This window comes from Sminthopsis crassicaudata, chromosome 1 (assembly GCF_048593235.1).
Source record: "Sminthopsis crassicaudata isolate SCR6 chromosome 1, ASM4859323v1, whole genome shotgun sequence".
Lineage (NCBI taxonomy): Eukaryota > Metazoa > Chordata > Mammalia > Dasyuromorphia > Dasyuridae > Sminthopsis > Sminthopsis crassicaudata.
Window position 1 is genome coordinate 189,171,454 of NC_133617.1, and position 20,825 is coordinate 189,192,278.

General features: G+C 33.8%; 1 protein-coding gene across 5 annotated transcripts in view; it reads right to left on the reverse strand.

The window, feature by feature from the left end:
* LOC141545720 (cytidine monophosphate-N-acetylneuraminic acid hydroxylase) overlaps nucleotides 1-20,825 on the reverse strand; it is a 115,601-nt gene that overhangs the window by 61,776 nt on the left and 33,000 nt on the right. For 2 of the 5 annotated variants that reach the window (XM_074272948.1, XM_074272942.1), the window contains exons 2-4: nucleotides 11,685-11,797; nucleotides 11,068-11,271; nucleotides 803-894 (exon numbers count right to left, since the gene is read on the reverse strand). In XM_074272948.1, coding sequence (XP_074129049.1) covers nucleotides 803-894; nucleotides 11,068-11,271; nucleotides 11,685-11,692 — 304 coding nt within the window. In that variant the 5' untranslated portion in view covers nucleotides 11,693-11,797. Of the gene's footprint in view, nucleotides 1-802; nucleotides 895-11,067; nucleotides 11,272-11,684; nucleotides 11,798-12,149; nucleotides 12,247-20,825 lie in introns of those variants that run through there. The other 3 variants (XM_074272934.1, XM_074272967.1, XM_074272956.1) reach the window with 2 other exon arrangements.

The following is a 20,825-nucleotide window of genomic DNA, read 5'->3' on the forward strand; positions in this document are numbered from 1 at the left end:
AAATGCAGTCACAAAAGTCAGACACGATTACAAATAACTGAACAATAACAAAAAAGGAAAGTAAAAATAATATAATTAAAAGAAGGAAAGATATAAATTGCTGTTTCTCATGAGGAATATGAAAAAATTATGGAGAAAAGTGTTTGAGTTTCTGCTTAAGTTGAGAATAGAAATTACTTTCAAACATTATCATCATTTTCTAATCAGGAAACCAAGGCTTAGAAAAGATAAGTGATTTTGTCCATGTTCTGACATTTAATAAGTGACAAAAGCAGGGATTTAACCCCAGATCAGTTGACTCCTACCTGAGGGCTCTTTCAAAGAATCATAGATGAAAAGCTGAAAAGAACCTTAAAAATAATTTAGTATAAACCATTTAGTTTTCAGAAAAAGTAAACAGATAATTAATTGGCAGCAATAGGATTTGAAGTCATATCCTTTGATTTCAAATCCTGTACTTCCCACACTGTATCATATGCGTTTCATTCTATCCATTACTTCAAATTACTTTATTAAATTTTGAGTTTCTTCAGAGTAGGGATGATATATATTCTTGTTCCCTACAGCACTCAGTACTAGACTGAATATTATAGGGTTAAATAAATATTTAATGAATAAATAATCCTAGTTTGGAATTCCCAGTGTTTTTTTTCTAAATTTTTCCTATAATGTAAACTATCAAAAATAAACAAGTAAACAAACCTCCTCAAATTCCTAGGGCTAGAAACTGGAAACATACTATTGGAACTCAATAACAATCAAAGCAAATGCATTAGATTTTCTAAATATTGAATATATTTACCTAGTTCATCTTGACAGAAACTATCTGGAGGATTGATGTACTTCATAATGCTCACATCCAGCTTCCAATTGTGCTTTGTGCAACGTACAGACCTGGATAGAAAGTTTTATATATAGATAGTGAACAGGAAAGACAGTGTTTTAAAGCAATATTGTTTTAGCAGATTACTGTAAAGATTCAAATGCATGATTTTTCTAATGAAATTAAACTAAATGATTCTGCAAATAATCAGAAAGTTGGATTGTCAATAATCTCCTTCCCCCTTTCCCAACCCCATTTTGCTACCAAGTTCCCTAGGAACAAGGAAATAAATATTATTGGTAGTAGGTGATGATAAAAATGTAGGTGAATATCATGTCTCAGAACAGCATATATTTTAGGAAATAAGAGAATAGTCTGAACACAGGATATTTATGATGATATCTATCTATATCTATTTCTGTATATGTTCTAGCAGATGCTAATATGGGGGAAAGAGTTGACCTTGGATGGAACAAATATTCTAGAAATAGAAATGTCTCTCTAGCTCTATTATAGTAAAGAGTCTATATAATCCTTTACCCTAATTCCAAACCACTAGTATGAGCTACCTACTGGGTATGTATGCCATTGGATCTTCTAGAAGAAGGCTTATCTTAGCTTTTTCAGCTTCAGAACATTAAAGAAGGAAACCTCAAAGTAACACGCCCAGGATGTTGACAATATATATTTTTCTACAGAAACTGCCTTACCTAAGCAGTGTGTTGTTATTCCTTTTCTAAAAACAAAACTGAAAAAAAAATACATTTAAGAGTTGTATGGCTTTTCCCCTCATCTTCCATTTCTTCCTTCCTTCCTTCCTCCTTACTCCACTTAAGTCTTAACAAAAAGAAGAATCATTTATTAAGCATTTCTATTATATGCCAAGCACCATACTAGACACTGAGGATCTTAATACAACAAAGAAATAATTCTAAAATATAAGGAAGTTACATTCTAATAAGACATGAGATGAAGGTTTATAATGTGGGGGGGGAGGAGAAAGAAGGAATGGAAATGTTTACAACTAAGGACATTTTGAGAACTAATTCTCAAGCTGGAAAACATGAGAGAGAAAAAAAGGAGGAAAATTGGCTAGCTTCAATAAACAAAGGAGTTGGGATGCTCTGTCAAATTCCACAGCAACCAATAATGTCCTTTGGATGCTTTTGGAGTGGTATAAGAAATGGAGAATCTTCATAGAGATCCACATCTGAAAGTTCAAGTCTATGCCAGCAAAGTATATACTTTGAAGAAAGAAAAACTTTAGCAATGAATCATTTGTCAAATAAGGAAATAAGGCCCTACAGTGAATCTGTACCTTATTGAAGGGTTGGCCATGGGGTGCTGCTTTTTCTAGTCATAACAAATCAAGAAGGTCCTATATTAGGACACAAAGGAGGTGACAACCAGAATTAATAGAGGGATGCTCACGATGATGAAATATGGCTTCTTGAAATGTTACAGTTTATCTTAAGTATTAATCGTAATAAGCATTTAAACAGGGCACTGTTGTGCTAAGTGCTAAGGATACAAAGATAGTCCCTGTATTCAAGGAGTTGATAGTTTGATGGGGAGATAACATGAAAGCAACTATGTACAAACATAATATCCATGGGATAAATTGGAGAAGAGGGAAGATATTAGCAATATAACACTATCTCTTAGACAGTAAGCTATCAGATATAGGTTATTTGTGTGCAATTATGTAAAACATTTCTATATTAGTCATTTTTTACATTGAATAAAAGAAAAAATAAAACAAAGTAAAAAAACAACATGTTTCAGTTTGTTTCTGCCCTTTGGAACTGTCTTAAATCATTGTATTGCTGAGGATACTTGTCATTCACAATTCTTAATCAAACAGTAATGCTGTTACTATGTCATTCTCCTGTTTCTGTTCACTTCACTATGTATTAGTTAATGTAAGTCTTTTTAGGTTTTTCTGAAATCATCTTGCTTGTCATTTCTTATAACAACAAAATTTCATTAAATCACATACCCACATCCACTTCAAAATACTTTTTCCTTTTTTGCCATATTACCTACTCTGATAGGTATGAGATTACCTTATCACTTTCTAATACAGTTTGAGATCTGGTACAATTAGACCACTTTTGCATTTTTCATTGATTCACTTGATATCCTTGAGCTTTTGTTGTTCCAGATGAATTTTTTTATTATTTTTCCTAATTCCATAAAATAATTTTTGATAGTTTGGTGACACTAAATAAATAGACTAATTTATGTACTTGACCTATCTATGAGCAATTAATATTTTTCTAGTTGTTTATCTCTGACTTTATTTGTGTGAAAAATGTTTTATAGCTGTGTTCATATATAATTAGTGGATTTGTCTTGGTAAGTAGATCCCAAGTATTTATATTGTCTACAGTTATTTTAAGTGGAATTTCCCTTTCAATTTCTTGATGCCAGGCTTTGTTGGTTTTTAAATTGCTGACAATTTACATGGGTTTATTTTGTATCCTGCAGCTTTGCTAAAATTGTTAACAATTTTAAATAGTTTTTTAGTTGATTCTTTAGGATTTTCAAAACATAACATATCAATATTTTAATTCTCTAGGATTTTTAAAGCATAACATAACAAGTATAACACATGCAAAGAGTGATAGTTGTTTCCTCATTGCCTATTCTAATTCCTTTAATGTTTTTCTTTTCTTATTGCTCTAGCTAACATTTCTAATACCATATAAGTGAGACAGGTAATAATGGGCATCCTTACTTCACTTTTGATTATACTGGGAAGGTTTCTAGCTTCTCTCTATCACAGATAATGCTTGCCAATGACTTTATATAAATATTACTTATCCTTTTAAGGTAAGTTCCGATTATTCCTATGTTTTCTAATGTTTTTAATAAGAATAGGTGCTCTATTTTATAATTGGATTTTTCAGCATCTTTTGAGATAATCATATGAATTCTGTTGGCTCTGTTATTGATATAGTCAATTATACTGACAATTTTCCTAATATGAACCAGCCTTGTATTGCTGGTATAAATTTCAGCTGTTTTTAATTTATGATTATTGTGATATATTGCTACAATTTATTTGCTAATATTTTATTTAATTTTTTGCATCAATATTCATTAGGGAAATTAATCTATAATTTTCTTTCTTTGTTTTGACTCTTCCTGATTTGGGTATCATATCTCTGTCATAAAAAGAATTTGGTGGGACTCTTTCTTTGCCTATTTTTCCAAGTAGTTTATATAGTATTGGTATTAATTGTTCTTTAAATGTTTGATAGAATTTGCATTTAGTCCCAAGGATTTTTGTCTAAGAAAGTTCATTGATGGCTTAGTCAATTTTTTTTTTCTAAGATTCAGTAATTTAAGTATTTTATTTCTTCTTCTGTTAATCTGGAGAGTTTATATTTTTTATTTGTATTTTTGTAGGAGAGTTTATATTTCATTTAGATTATAAAATTTTTGGCATATTATTGGGCTAAATAACTCCTAGCAATTGTTTTATTTTTTTCTTCATTAGTGGTAAATTCACCCCTTTTATTTTTCATACTAGTAATTCGGCTTTCTTCTTTCCTTTTTAAAATTAAATTAACCAATGATATATCTATTTTATTGAGGTTTTCCCCATAAAACCAGCTTCTAGTTTTATATATTAGTTCAATGGGTTTGTTACTTTCAATTTTATTAATCTCTTCTTTGATTTTCAGAGTTTCCAATTTGGTATTTAAATGGGGATTTAAAATTTGTTCTTTTTCTAGTTTTTTTTTTTTAAACTTGCTTTCCCAATTCACTAATCTGCTTTTTATCTATTTACTGTTGTAAACAATTAGAAATATAAATTTCTGATCAACTATGATAAACTTGGTTCTTCTCTACAAGTCAATGATTCAAAGCAGTCTCAATAAACTTTGGATAGAAAATACCCTCTGCATGTAGAGAGAACTATGGAGATTGAATATAGAGCAGCTCATGATATTTTCACTTTTCTTTTCTGTTTTTTCCTTTTGGTTTTTCCTTTTTGTTCTGATTTTTTTTCTTCTAACATTACTAATATAGATTTGTAAATAATGAATGTATATGTATAACCCCCCCAAAATGGAAAAATTTTTAAATGTAGATTCTATACCATTTGCTACATATATATTTAGTATTGATATGACTTCACTGTCTATACTACTTTTCAGCAAGATATAATTTTCTTCTTTATCTCTTTTAATTAAATCTATTTTTGCCTTTTTTTTTTTTTGGTCTGAGATCATGATTGCTACCCCTGCTTTCTTTGCTTCAGCTGAAGCATAGTATATTCTCCTCTACTTCTTACCTTTACCCTACATCTCTCTACTTCAAATGTGTTTCTTATAAACAAAATATTTTAGGTTTCTGATCTTTAATCCATTTTGCTTCCCCCTTCCATTTTATGGGTCAATCCATTCCATTCATATGTATAGTTATGATAACTAACTATATTTCCCTCCACATTATTTTTCATTTATTTATCCACCCCCTTCTCTCTTACCCCCAACCTTTTCCCTTCTACAACAGTTTTACTTCTAAAAACCACCTTTACCAATATACCCTTCCTTTTATCAGTGCCCTCTCCCCCTTCTATTATACTCATCCCTTTTTCCTTCCTCATAGGATAAGGTAGATTTCAATATCTAACTGATGTGGATGTGTAGTCCCTCTTTGTATGTTTTTGTATGTATGTATTATATGTATGTGTATATTATTCCCTCTTTGAGCCAATTTTGATGAGAGTAAGATTTAAGCTTTGCCTTCCATTCCTCCCCACCCATCTTCCCTTATATTATAATAACTGTTTTATCCCTCTTTTATGTAGGATAATTTACTGCATTTAATCTCCCCCTCCTTCTTCCAATGCAATTTTCTTTTTCACGTCTTTATTTTGTTGGGGGGGGTTTCTTGGGGGGAAGGTTTCATCCCTTCAAAGTCACCTTATATCCATCTATAACCTCTGTCTACATATATGCCTTCCACTCACTCTTACAATAATAAAGTAAAAATAAATAATAAAGTGAAGAATTACAAATATTACCTTGTCATATAGAAACAATTTAACTTTATTGGATTTTTTATATTTTCCTTTCTTGTTTCTTTTTTACATTTTTATGTTTCCTTTGACTTTTTTATTTGAAGATCAAAATTTTTTACTCAGCTCTGATCTTTTAGTTAGAAATGCTTGTAAGTCCTCTATGTTATTAAATATCCATTTTTTTCTCCTGAAATAATCAACTTTGTTGGGTAAATGATTCTTGGCTGTAACCTTAACTCCTTTACCTACACATATGTTATATTCCATGCCCTCACATACTTTAATGTAGAAGCTGTCAAATCTTTATCAACAAGTTTAAAGGATATGAGATATAAGGTAGGGATGAAAAATAGTGAAGGCCAAGAAGAGATTTCAATCTGTTTCTTGCTAAAAAGGGAAAGAATGAAACCCATGGAATGCAGGACTGGGGATAAAAAAAGAATAGAAGATTTGGGCAAAGGCTAATTCTTGTTGTTGCCATTGTTCTGTCATGTCCATTTGGGGTTTTCTTGGCAAAGATACTGGAGTAGTTGGCCATTTCCTTTTCCAGCTCATTTAACAGATGGGGAAACTGAGGCAAATTGCCCACATAGATAATAAGTGTCTGAGTAAGGATTCAAACTCAGATCTTCCTGACTCCAGGATCCATGCTCTATCCACTAAGCCACCTAGCTGCCTCCCAGGATAATTCTAGAGAGAAACTGAAGAAGAGTGTGAATGAAAAACCTAAAAAAAGATTAATACCTATTGAAAGTCGTCTATTTTGTTACATATCCATTTTTTTCTCGTGAAAGATTCAACTTTGCATATACATTGCCATTAAAAACTTAGACTTGAAAAAAACCCAGACATATCATTTCCCCTTTTTTGTTAATTTACCTTTATTTTTTCTTATTAGTTTGTTATTTTATTGTTGTTATTGTTGTTTTAATGCAGACTAATTCTTTAAATACAACAGAAAACTCCTAGAGAAGAGATCCCCTCTACCAAAAGAGATCTTTACATTATGCAACTTAGAGTTTTTAAAAGTTGCTTGGGGTCAGTAAGAGTTTAAAGAGCATATCTATGATCACACAACCAGCAGGTGTCAAAAACAGAACTTGACTACAAATCTTCCTAACTCAGAAACCAGCTGTCTCTCTCTATTATGATGTTCTTAAAAATAAAAGCCTTTAAGAAAACCCAAAGATGTGACTACTGCTCCTCAGGAAATATCTGAATAAGAGAGGAGTTGGAAATTGGCTTCCCCTTCTTCAGGAAAACTGGACAAGAGGAACACAGGCCACAGTAGAGGTGGTGGCAATAATTATCAAAGGGGTGGAACAGGCTGGGGACAAGCTGTTATTTAGAAATATAAGCAAATAAAGAGTGAAAAACCAGCCTGATACCATGATACATAGCAAGAAGTTAAACATCTGCAATAGCTGACCTTGACCAAATTCTTCCTTGTTGCTACCCTCTAGGACTTTTAGAAAATGCAAAGTTGTTCTTTTGGCTAAAAATAGGCATTGACTATGTACATGCAAACCTATAGAAAGGATAATATCATAGATATCAAGGGCATAGATTCAATTCAGTAAGGAATGCCTCCATAAAATCCTTCAGAAGACCAGAAATGTCTTTATATTATTAGTCACTGTGTTGTGGATATTATTGTCAGCAAAAAAAAGGTTAAATGCCCAGCCAAGGGAATATAAATATTAAATATATTAAGCATTCTAAGAATAATAGTAATTTTCTGAAGCACATGAAGGAAAATTATTAGAAGACAAAGGAAGCCAAAATGTAAGAAAGCTGGCTTCAGTTAATGTATCATCTTGCTTCATAAAGGAAAGCATATTTCAGTTGGAACCAATGTCAAAAAGCTAGAGTTATTAGAACCAATCCCCCGTGAATTCACATAATAAATAACTATAATACGAATGATCAAGATGTTTGGATTGGAGGGAAAAAATTAGTAGAGCAAAGAAGGGGCAAACATTGATAGAGTGTCAACATGCCATTTAATATGATTCCAAATGCCATCTTTGGCAAGCATGCTGTCATCACAGGGTTTTGCCATGAAACAAAAGATACATGAATTAGTATAGTGAAAAAGAAATCGAGAGGGACACAACAGATTTTTTAAAAGAATCTACTATGTGCCAGGCACATTGATGAGTATGTCATAATTGTAATTTTATTTGAAACTCACAACAAACTTTGAAGTATATAAATATTATTATGTCCACTTTATAGTTGAAGAACTGAGGCAGACAGAGGTTATGTGACTTTGCAAGGGTCACACAGCTAGGAGTTGTCTGATTTGGAAATCTGGTCTCATTGACTCTTAACCCAGTTCTCTATCTACTGTACCATCTAGCTGGAATTGGACTTTGGATGTGGGATTCAGGCCTGGTTCTACCAGTTACCACAACTTTGTGAAAATGCATTTTTAACTTAGGTCCAAAATTTCATTAAAACTTGATTTTAGGAAATTGATTTAGGCAGTCTATAAGACCTATGCAATATCCCCAGTAGATTCCCAAAGAGTTAACTATGTGGTACAGTAGAAAGAGATTTGGCTCTGAATCAGAGGAAGGTGGTTTAAATCCTATTTCTCAGAGAAGCTAGGAGACTCAACTCACTCAAACTTTCTGGGTCTCAGTAGCCTTCTCTTTAAAATTAGAGGGTTAGTCTAGTGGTTTCTAAGGTCTTTTCTAGCTCTACATCGCTGATCTCCAAATGACAGTCAGATATATGCATTCTACAATAGAAAAAAGTTACCTTTTTCTTGGCCATATTGAAGTCTGAAGGCTCAAAATTAGCTGTTTGTTTAGTCACAATAACTTATATTTGCAGAATGAGCAGGAGAAGGAAATAGCAAACCATTCCATTATCTTTGCCAAGAAAAGTACAAAGGATATCACAAATAGACATGACTAAAACAACTAGACAACCATTTATTTACTGTACTTATTATATATTTGTTATAAACAAAGCCCTGTGTTTAAATATATATATATATATATATATATACATATATATATATATATATATGTATATATATATATATATATATATATATATATATATATATATATATATATATATATATATATATATATATATATATATATATATATATCCTATCTTATTAAGGTAGAAAATGAGGAAGAGATATGAGCCAGATCAGCTAAGAGATAAAGTGAATAGAGTGCTTGGCTTGGAGTCAAGAAAACTCAATGAGTTCCCAAAGTCTAGCCCTCAGCCACTTATATGAGCCTGGATAAGCCATAACTCTGTTTGCTTCAGTTTCCTCATCTATAAAATAATTTGGAGAAGGAAATGGCAAACCACTCCAGTATCTTGACCAGAAAACCCCAAATGGAGTCACAAAGAATAGACATGACAGAAATGACTAAATAACAAAAATGTGCCAGACATTGTGTTAAACTTTTTGACAATTATTATCTCATTTGATCCTCACAACAATTCTGGGAGGAAGGTGCAATTATTTTAACAGATAAGTAAACTGAGATAAACAGAGTTTAAGTGATTTGCTTAGAGTCACACAGCTAATAAGTGTCTGAGACCAGATTTGAACTCTGGTCTTCATGACTCCAGGCTTTAATCACTAAGCCTGCCCTGGTAATTCTCAGAATCTCTTCCAGTCTTTGGTTTTTTTTTTTGTTTTGTTTTGTTTTTGTTTTGTTTTTTTTTTAACTATATCATCCTGAATTCCACATTCTTGGGACCAAAAATACCTATTTATAAAAGCTCTTGTTACGTAGCACATGTGAGAGGGCACATGACTTCTCTCCTTTGGACAACAGATAAATGCACCTGGTATAATCTGCTCCATAGTCTGAAGTCTGAGTAAAGCCTATTGGCCATCAGCCAGTGAATAATCAAGGTTAGATGTCTCGTCTCCAAATGACAGTCAGATATCTGCATTCTACAATGGGAAAAAGTTCCATCAGGCCTCTGGAGATTCAAAGGAGTACTGATAAATGGGTTGTACAAAGAATTTGAACTAGAGGTCTAAGTGTCAGGGGCATTCCTATTTCTGGGCTGTCAGGAAGGAAGCACACTGCCACATGCTGGGTGATGAGTATATATATATTACCTACACCTTAAGGAAATGGGGGGAACTTTCAAGACTGTGTATACAAGTAGCCCCTGACTCCACACATAAGAACTGGTATAAGGGAAGCTGTGAGAAATAATCCATTTGGATTCCTACTCTATTCCAATCAATATTAATCAATTTCATAGAATTATATCAAAGTTCTGTTTATTAGGTCCCAGAGCTATGAGCTGCAGATTCTAAGTTTACTTGCTTACCTATAGGAAGTTAGCTGTAAGGCTCTTCACCCTTGTTTTTCCTTGCCATGATGACCAAGCCCATCATGACAGAGATGACAATTACATGGAAAGTCTCCCAAAGTATTTTTGTACCTCTGGATCAATCACTTGTCTGATTGGAGCAGACTACTTAGGTCACTGACTATGATAGCTTGTACCATTTCCTCCTGCTCAACCTAAGAATGAGCCTGTCTATCTTGGTGGAGATATCCTTTACTTCCCCTAGCTTGTAACCCTGCTGATATTATTTTGCTTATTTTGGTTTATGTGTCACATGCCAATCAATGAAATTATTCTGTATTTAGTATAGCTGTTCAGTATAACTGAACATCTAGCCCTATAAAAATAGGACCCTGGAAGGAGAAGACATCTCAGATCAATGAGGAAGATTTGAGGAATATTTCACTAGAGCACTTTAATAAAGTGCCATTGGCTCAAAACTCTGCCTCACTCTTGTATTATAGGCAAGATAATTTTCATCCCCACAAAGTTTTTTCCCTCCAGTTACAAAAAGTTTTGAATGTCAAAAACAAGAGTTAAGGCAAACACTTCCAAATACATAATAGAGCAAAAGGCCATACAAGAAATTGTAAACTTCTATTATAAATGTAATTTTTTGAGCAAAAAAATTTTCCCTTCCCAACACGTCCCCAACTTCAACTTGAAAAAGGACAGGAGAAGAGACAGAGATAGAGCACAACACAGACAGTCAAACAGTAAAATGTTAATTTTTCAGAGAATAAAATTTTTTGTTGAATTTTGCTACCATTAAATATTTCCTCTTCACTCCACATGTTTCTGCAACCAAATTTTTATTAAATGCTAACATTTCAGCAAGAAAACAAAGTGCTTGATTTACCTTCCATCTAAATCTTCAATGTCTTCTATAAACAATCCTCCTTGGTGTTTGCACATATTCTTGCAAGCTCGAAGATGGTTTTTATTTTTATATAAGATGTAGTTTTTGCCACTTTCCTTATTTCGAAAAAAATTGATTCCTTCTTTAAGTCCAACAACCTCCAGAGGTGATAGGGACAACAGGATCTCTGCAGTCTGCTCCTTGCTATTGAAAAAGATGAATTGTAAATGGTGGAGTGGGGAGAGAGATGAATAATACTACTTAGAATTAAGGTACTCAATGTAGGATAAAAGCCTTAACAACTTAGAGCTCAAATTTTGGACCCTTCTCTTAACTTCCACCACCACCACCTTCACCACTATTTTCCCCTTCCAGATATCCATAAATAAAAGCTTCCTTTCCTGGCACAACACATATAAACATAAGTACCCACATATACAAATACATACACATACACATCATCCCCTTCATAGAACACATCTAAAAAGCAAGGTCTCATTTCACAAAAGAGTTCTGGTTTTTCAAAGATTTTTCACATTCAAAACTAAATCTTATTTAAACTGTGCTCAATGCCCCTCACCACTCTTTTATAACTTGTGTCCCTCATCCATGCTTACTTGTTCATTGCCTCCAAGTTCACGATTCTTTTTCTTTCAAGTGAATAACTGATCTTTGTGGCCACTGATGACTATGTGCTTCAGTAGTTTTTAAGATTTCAATGTGTTCGTGTCTAAAATAGATAATGCATACTATATTATCATTCCCACACATACTGTGTGGCACTCCTAATGCTTTCATTTCAAAAAAATATCAATTTTTTATATAAAGCTTTTTTATTTTCAAAACACACGCATAGTTTTCAACATTACCTTTGCAAAAGTGTGTGTTCCAATTTTTTCTCCCTCTCTTCCCCCCATCCTCTCCCTAAGATGGCAAGTAATACAATATATGCTAAACATGTGCAATTTTTCTATGTATATTTCCACAATTATCATGCTTCACAAGAAAAATCAGATTAAAAAGGAAAAAAATGAGAAAGAAAACAAAATGCAAGCAAACAACAACAAAAAGAGTGAAAATACTATGTTGTGATCCACACTCAGTTCCCACAGTACTCTCTCTGGGTGCAGCTGATTCTCTTCATCACAAGACCATTGGAACTTGTCAGAATCATCTCACTGTTAAAAAAGAGCCATGCCCAAGAGAAGTGATTATCATATAATCTTTTTACTGTGTACAATGCTATCTTAGATCTACTCACTTCACTTAGCATCAGTTAATGTAAGTTAAAATTACAATAAACTTTTAAGTTTTTCTCTCTCCATCTTTCTCAGGGCTGGACCCCAACTTCTATGAACACCCTTCTCTTAGGAAAAAAAAAATCTATGCTAGTATTAAAAATCACTTTTATTTGGACAACAGAAGTCCCAGGGAAGCATTTTGAACTTAGCATGAGGCTCTGATTAATGAAACTACCAAATATTTGTCATAACCAGGGAATGAGCTTAGAATATATCTTGGTTATCTGATTTTTTTTTTTCTTGAGGCTTAAGTGACTTGCCCAGGGTCACACAGCTAGGAAGTGTTAAGTGTCTGAGACCAGATTTGAACTCCAGTCCTCCTGAATTCAGGGCTGGTGCTCTATCCACTGTGCCACCTAGCTACCCCCGGTTATCTGATTTTTAGAGCCAAAAAGAAGTCCAAATCACTTTCAAAATAGATTTTGCTGTCATTTTTACTGTTAATTTTAGAAATTCTGCTGTTTCCTTAACAAGTTTTTCCAAAAGGGTAGTAAATTCTCTCTCTCTCTCTCTCTCTCTCTCTCTCTCTCTCTCTCTCTCTCTCTCTCTCTCTCTCTCTCTCTCTCTCTCTCTCTCTTTGTGGGTGTATGTGGGTGTATTTGAGTTCTGTAATACAAAATACCAAATAAACTATCTCCTCTTTCAACAGTTAGAGATACATGTGAATAACTGAGTACAATTTCTTTCTTCAAAATAGATTTTCATTGCTGTCTGCTACTGTCTACTCCAGAATACAATATATTTGAAATATCATTTGGTATGAAAAAGATATCATGAAGTTCAAGACTGTACTTCTTAATTTTCGACTTAATACTGAGCCAAGGAAGTAGAAAGCGGAGGTTATTTCCATATAAACTAGTCCCCAAAATATTTTGCTTTAGTCGACTGATTAACACAGCAGCAGCTGCAGAAGAAGCCTTTGATAAGGGTTTTTCTGTGTCAAGAACCAAGAAAATTAAGGTCGTGCTTCCTGTTTTCTCATGTTATAATTTGTCATCTGAAATAGAAACTAATAATAATTTGTGGTAAAATTCAGGTCTCAGCTTACACTCCATTCTCCAGATAGAGATTTGGACAGTAATCAACCATTCATGAGAATGACTTTTAAAAATTATTTATTTTTAATATTTATTTCTTTTAAAATTTTGAGTTCCAAATTCATTCCTTCCATAATGTTCCCCAATCCACTGAAGAAAAGTAATATATCAATTATGCAATGAAATCATAAAAAAATTTATTTCTATACTAGCTAATGACAAAAAGAAAGGCAAAAGGAAGGAAGGAAGGAAGAAACAAAGGAAAGAAGGAAGGAAGAAATGAAAGAAAGAAAGAAAGAAAGAAAGAAAGAAAGAAAGAAAGAAAGAAAGAAAGAAAGAAAGAAAGAAAGAAAGAAAGAAAGAAAGAAAGAAAGAAAGAAAGAAAGAAAGAAAGAAAGAAAGAAAGAAAGAAAGAAAGAAAGAAAGAAAGAAAGAAAGAAAGAAAGAAAGAAAGAAAGAGAAAGAAATTTGTATTCTGAATTCCTCAGTTCTTTCTCTGGAATGTTTTCATCATGAACTGTCTTAGATCATTGTAATGATAATAATAACAAAAGTCTTTCACAGTTTATCATTCTTATTACAACATTGCTATTACTGTGCACAATGATCTCCTGATTCTTTTTACTTCATTTTGTATCAGTTCACATAAATCTTGCCATATTTTTCTGAGACCACTTCCCTCATCACTTCTTAGAGCACAAGAAGACTTCATCACAATTATATGCCACAACTTGCTCAGTCATTCCCTGACCTCCTCCTCAATTTCCAGTTCTTTGCTACCACCAAAAAAAAAAAAAAAAAAAAAAAAAAAAAAAAAGCTGCTATAAATATTTTTGCACATGTATGCCTTTTTTTTTCCTTTGATCTCCAGCAATATCACTACTATATCCCAAAGAGATCAAAACGTAGTTTTTCTTTTAATTAGGTCTTTTCTTGCTTTTACTTTGTTTGAGATCATAATTGCTAGTTTTGCTTTTTTAAAAATTCACCTAGTGAAGCATGAGAAATGCTGTTCTAGTCCTTTATTTTAAATCTAAGTGTGTCTTTCTATTTCAAATGAAATAGAAACAACATACAGTTGGATTCTGGTTTCTAATCCATTTTGCTATCTTCATCCATTTTATGAGTAGCTTATCCTACTCACACGTTTATTTGTATTGTGTATTTTCTTCCATCCTATTTTCTTGTTTAATCTTTCTCTTTCTTAGCTTGCCCCTCCTCAAAAATCTGTTTTGCTTCTGAGTACTGTCTCCCTTAATCTGGTTTCCCTTTTATTATTCTTGTCCTTATATCTCTTATCCCCTCTGGTCCTATTTCCCTATTAAGTAAAACAGATGACTATACCAGACTATACTTCCCTCTTTGAATCAATTCTGATGAGAGTAACTTTCAAACATTGCCTCCACCTGCCCCCTATCTTCCTCTCCACTGCAAAAGCTCCCTCTTGAATGCCTCTTTTATATAAAAATTTTTTTATCTCATTTTATCCCTCCCTTCCCCCTTTTTCCAGTATATCTCTTTCTCAGCCCTTCATTTTTTTTTTTTTTTTGAGGGGGAGAATCATCCCAATATAATTGGCTTATGCCTATATCCTTTATCTATGTAAATTTCCTCTGCCTGTCCTAATAATGATAAAATTCTTAGGAGTTATATATATCATTTTCCTACATAGACAATTTGATATTATTGAATTCCTTATACTTACTCTTCCATATTTACCTTTTCACATATCTCTCAAATCTTGTGTTTCAATGGTAAATTTTCTATTTAGATTTGGCCTTTTCACCAAAAATGCTTGAAAGTTCTCTATTTCATTAAATATCCTTTTTTTTCCCTCTGAAGGTTTATATTCAGTTTTGCTGGTTAGGCCGTAACTTTAGTTCCTTTGCCTTTCAGGATATCATATTCTAAGCACTCCACTCTTTTATGTCAAAACTGCTAAATCTTCTATGATCCTCACTGTGGGTCCATGATATTTGAATTATTTCTTTCTGATTGCTTGCAGTTGTTTTTTTTTTTGTTGTTGACCTGGGAGCTCTAGAACTTGGCTGACACATCCTTAGAAGCTTTCATTTTGGAATCTCTTTCTGGAGATGATCAGTGGATTCTTCCGATTTCTATTTTACCCTCTAGTTCTATAATATCAAGGCAGTTTTTCTTGATAATTTATTGAAATATAACTTCTAGGCTATTTTTTTTATGATAGCTTTCAGGTAGCCCAACAATTTTTAAATAATCTCTCCTTGACCTATTTTTCAGAACAGTTATTTTTCCAATAAGATATTTCACATTTTCTTCTATTTTTTTCAATCTTTTTGACTTTGTTTTATTGTTTTTTCCTATCTTGTGGAGTCATTAGCTCTGACTTGCTTAATTCTAATTTTTAAGGAATTATTTTCTTCAGTGAGCTTTTGTACCTCTTTTTCCATTTAGCCAATTCAGCTTTTTTAAGGTATTATTTTCTTCAGAATTTTTTGTTCTTCTTTTGTTAGGATTACTAGGTGTGAACTCAGGTTGTCTGGACAATTACGGGGTGAGAACTCAGGTTGACTTGATAGTTCGCTGGCTCAGATTCTTAAGAGGAGCAAGCTCATTGGTTGGAGTACTTCTTCCCAGAAGCCCTTGCATTATCCCACGCCCATTCTCTGGGAGGATAAAAGAGGCAACATTGGGCCTGGACAAGCAGTCTGGACTGGGGAAGGGCAAGAGCTGGAGGAGATCCAGAGCCAGGATTCAGGAAGAAGAGGAGGCTAGCTAGAGGCTCCAGAAGCTTCCGGATTGCTCTCTGGGAAGAGATCTGCTGTGTCTACTCAAATCTCTCAGACAGTTTCTTCTTCCTATAGTGAACCGTTGTCTCCAGGCAGTTGCTGTTAACTTTTGTCCAGAAAAGTGACTTCCCTTCCTGCAGAGAGCCCCGTCAAGCCTGATGTAGTGCAGAGTCTTCTCCTCTTTCTGGAGTGCTGTCCTCTTTTATCCTCCCAGAGAATGGGTGTGGGATAATGCAAGGGCTTCTGGGAAGAAGTACTCCAACCAATGAGCTTGCTCCTCTTAAGAATCTGAGCCAGCGAACTATCAAGTCAACCTGAGTTCTCACCCCGTAATTGTCCAGACAACCTGAATTCTCACTTTGTCATTGTCCAGACAACCTGAGTTCTCACCTAGTAATCCTAAAATTCTTTTATCAAGCTGTTAATTCTCTTTTCATCATTTCATTCATCAGTATAATTTCTTTTCTTTTATTACATTTACCTCTTTCTTTAACTCTTGTAATTAACTCAGGAATTCTTGGTTTGAGCCCAATTCTGAGTTTGGGTTAAATTATCATTTTTCTTTGAAGCTTTGCTTGTAGCTTTTGATTTTTATATCTACCATCAAAGTAGCTTTTTATTATTAATTTATTTTTGTTGTCTTTATTGTTGCTTGCTTATTTTTCTAGTCTATTTTTTAAAATTGAACTTTATGTTAGAGTTGGGCTCTGCTCATCTAGAAAGTGAAAAGGCACTGTCCCAAGTTTCAGGCTTTTTCATGCTACTACTTTCAGAGGTAGTTCTAGAAATTTGCAAGTTTTTGGTGCTTCCAAACTGGTGTGATCCAGAGAAAGGTGTGATCATTGCTTTCTTGATCTGAATTCTAGTCTTCAACAAGGAAGGATCCTTACTTGTCTGCATCTGCCAGCACTAGCACTCTTCTTGGCCCTGGAATAGTGAATAAACCTTCCATTCTCCTATAGTCACAAGCCCTAGAGCTTCTCTCTGCCTTGCATCAGACTCTTTTACCCCTGTGACCAATCACAAACACTCCTCTCCATCTCAAAACTGTGATACAGAGCTATATATACACAGTAGAATTGCCAGTCAGTACCAGCTATACCCAGTGCTAGCAAAGTGTCTTCTATAATCTCTTATCAATTATTTGATTCTTCCCCTGCTTCTTACTGTGTCTGTTCTGAGAGCTCCCAAAGTTGTTGCTGCTGCAGCTACCACCAAGGCCTCCTGTTGAGTGCTCTGTGCTCCAAACTAGGTCCTATCCCTGGTACCATAGGCCTTTCCTTAAGACCTCCTAAATTGTCTTAGGATAGGAAAAAAAAATTGTCTTGTCTCTACCACTCCAAAATTTGATTTGAGGATTGTTTTATTTATTTATGGCAAGGTAATTGGGGTTAAGTGATTTGCCCAGTCATATAGCTAGAAAGCATTAAGTACTTCAGGTTTAACTTTAATTCAGGTCCTCCTAACTTCAAGGCACATGCTTTATCCATTGTACCATCTAGCTGCTCCAAGGCATTGTTTTAAAATTATTTGGATACCCAAAGATACCAACATTAGGGACAAAAATTCATTATTCAGAAGAAACTGTTGGGAAAACTGGAAATTAGTATGGCAGAAATTAGATATGGACCCACACTTAACACCATATAACAAGATAAGATCAAAATGGGTCCATGATTTAGGCATAAAGAATGAGATCATAACTAGATTAGAGGAACAGAGAATAGTCTACCTCTCAGACCTGTGGAGGAGGAAGGAATTTATGACCAGAGGAGAATTAGAGATCATTATTGATCACAAAATAGAAGATTTTGATTACATCAAACTAAAAAGTTTCTGTACAAACAATACTAATGCAGACAAGATTAGAAGGGAAGTAACAAATTGGGAAAATATTTTTAAAAGGAAAGGTTCTGACAAAGGTCTCATTTCCAAACTATATAGAGAACTGACCCTGATTTATAGGAAACCAAACCATTCTCCAATTGATAAATGGTCAAGGGATATGAACAGACAATTCTCAGATGATGAAATTGAAACTATTTCCACTCATATGAAAGAGTGTTCCAAATCACTACTGATCAGAGAAATACAAATTAAGACAACTCTGAGATGCCACTACACACCTGTCAGATTGGCTAAAATGACAGGAACAAATAATGATGAATGTTGGAGGGGATGTGGGAAAACTGGGACACTGATACATTGTTGGTGGAGTTGTGAAAGAATCCAACCATTCTGGAGAGCAATTTGGAACTATGCCCAAAAAGTTATCAAACTGTGCATACCCTTTGACCCAGCATTGCTGTTATTGGGATTATATCCCAAAGAAATACTAAAGAGCGGAAAGGGACCTGTGTGTGCCAAAATGTTTGTGGCAGCTCTTTTTGTTGTAGCTAGAAACTGGAAGTTGAATGGATGTCCATCAATTGGAGAATGGTTGGGTAAATTGTGGTATATGAAAGTTATGGAATATTATTGCTCTGTAAGAAATGACCAGCAGGAGAAATACAGAGAGGCTTGGAGAGACTTACATCAACTGATGCTGAGTGAAATGAGCAGAACCAGGAGATCACTATACACTTCAACAACAATACTGTATGAGGATGTATTCTGATGGAAGTGGAAATCTTCAACATAAAGAAGATCCAACTCGCTTCCAGTTGATCAATGATGGACAGAAATAACTATACCCAGAGAAGGAACACTGGGAGGCGAATGTAAATTGTTAGCACTACTGTCTATCTACCCAGGTTACTTATACCTTCGGAAGCTAATAATTAATGTGCAACAAGAAAATGGTATTTACACACATATATTGTATCTAGGTTAAATTGTAACACATGTAAAATGTATGGGATTACCTGCTATCGGGGGGAGGGAGTTGAGGGAGGGAGGGGATAATTTGGAAAAATGAATTAAAAAAATAAATAAATAAAATAAAATAAAATAATTTGGATGAGAGTTCACTATCTTGGCTTCCAAGTTGAGAATGATTTTCATACCAAGCATAGTAAGAAACCATGGTAATTTCTAATTATCTAATTAGGTTGATAATCAACCTAAGGTTTACAAAGGAAGATATATTATTTTATATTAAGCTATTAACAAGAAAAAGGAAAAAAAAAGTACACAAAGCACGTGTATATTTAGTCTTCATAATTCTCTCTCTGGATGCAGATGGTATTTTCCATCTAAAGTTTTGGGATGGCCTTCAATCACTGAACTGCTGAGAGAAGACAAGCCTGTCATAGTTGATCATCACACAGTCTTGCTGTTACTATGTACACTGTATTCCTGGATCTGCTTGTTTCACTTAGCACACATTCATACAAAATTTTCTAGACCTTTCTAAATCAACTGGTTCATTTTTTATAGAACAATAATATTCCATTACTTTCATATATCATAACTTTTTCAGCCATTCTCCAAATGATGAGTATTCTTTTTCCAATTCCTTGCCACAACAAAAAGAGCTGCTACAAACATTTTTGTATATGTGGATCCCTTTCCCTCTTTTAGGATTTTTTTGGAATATAGACCCAATAATGGCACTGCTGAATCAAAGGGTATACACAGTTTGATAGCTCTTTGAGCATAGTCCCAAATTGCTCTCCAGAATGGCTGAATCATTTTACAACTCCGCCATATGTTTTATTTTTTCTAACAAGTGTTACTACGCTATAGAAAACAATAACAATTGAGCACAACAAAGAAGCAAAAAATGTAAATGTGGATTTTGTCTTTAGTGGAGAAAAAACAAAATATTTAACTCAATTATCTTTTCTTAATATATTTTCTCTCCCATCTATCCCCTCTAAGATTATCTTCCATTTACTCAGTATTTATCTTGTATACTTAAATATATATGTATATGTGTGTGTGTTTGTGTATATGTGTATACAGTGGTCTCTCATATTAAAGTATAATTTCTTGAGTGCAGGTACTCCTTTTTTTCTTTTTCTTCCTTTTATACTCAAAAATTAATACAGTGTCTGGAACATAGTAAATGTTTTAGAATGCTTGTTGATTGATTGATTCAATGCTTTGAAAACATGGAACCTTATTATTCTGAGGATCCTATTCCTAGAATCCAAATCAAGAATAGTTACCTACTCAGTAAGTTATTTAAAAAAGAGAATGAAGAGGCCTCCTCACCTAACATTTTCTCCTTCTTTTCCTTTAAACATATCTCTTGAGACTCAGCAGCTCTCCCTTGGAATTCCAGCAACTCCTAGTTTCAATGGTGGCTATTAACAAATGGCAATTAATTATTTCATTGCATTTGCTAAGGGAGGCTGAAGCTGGACCTCAAGTCCAAGCTGGCTACATCTTCTACTTTGCATTTCTTTCTTTGAGCACAGATGAGTAAACAGTAATTCTGAGAGATCAATATTTCCTGTCTTGGCAGATACTTTATGAGTTCAAAAGTTTCTGTTCCTACTAATCAGCAGCAACTACATCATCTCTGGAGACAACCAAGAAGATATTGAAGTTGAAAAGACTAAAAAAGCCTAAACTATGCCATGACTGATTAGATTTGGGCTTGGGCCCAGACTTGTCTGTACTTCTTTCATAGCTAGAGATCCAAGGTGAACGAAAAATGGTCCAATGTTACCTTTAATTCCTAAAAGAGTAATGTTATTGTTTCA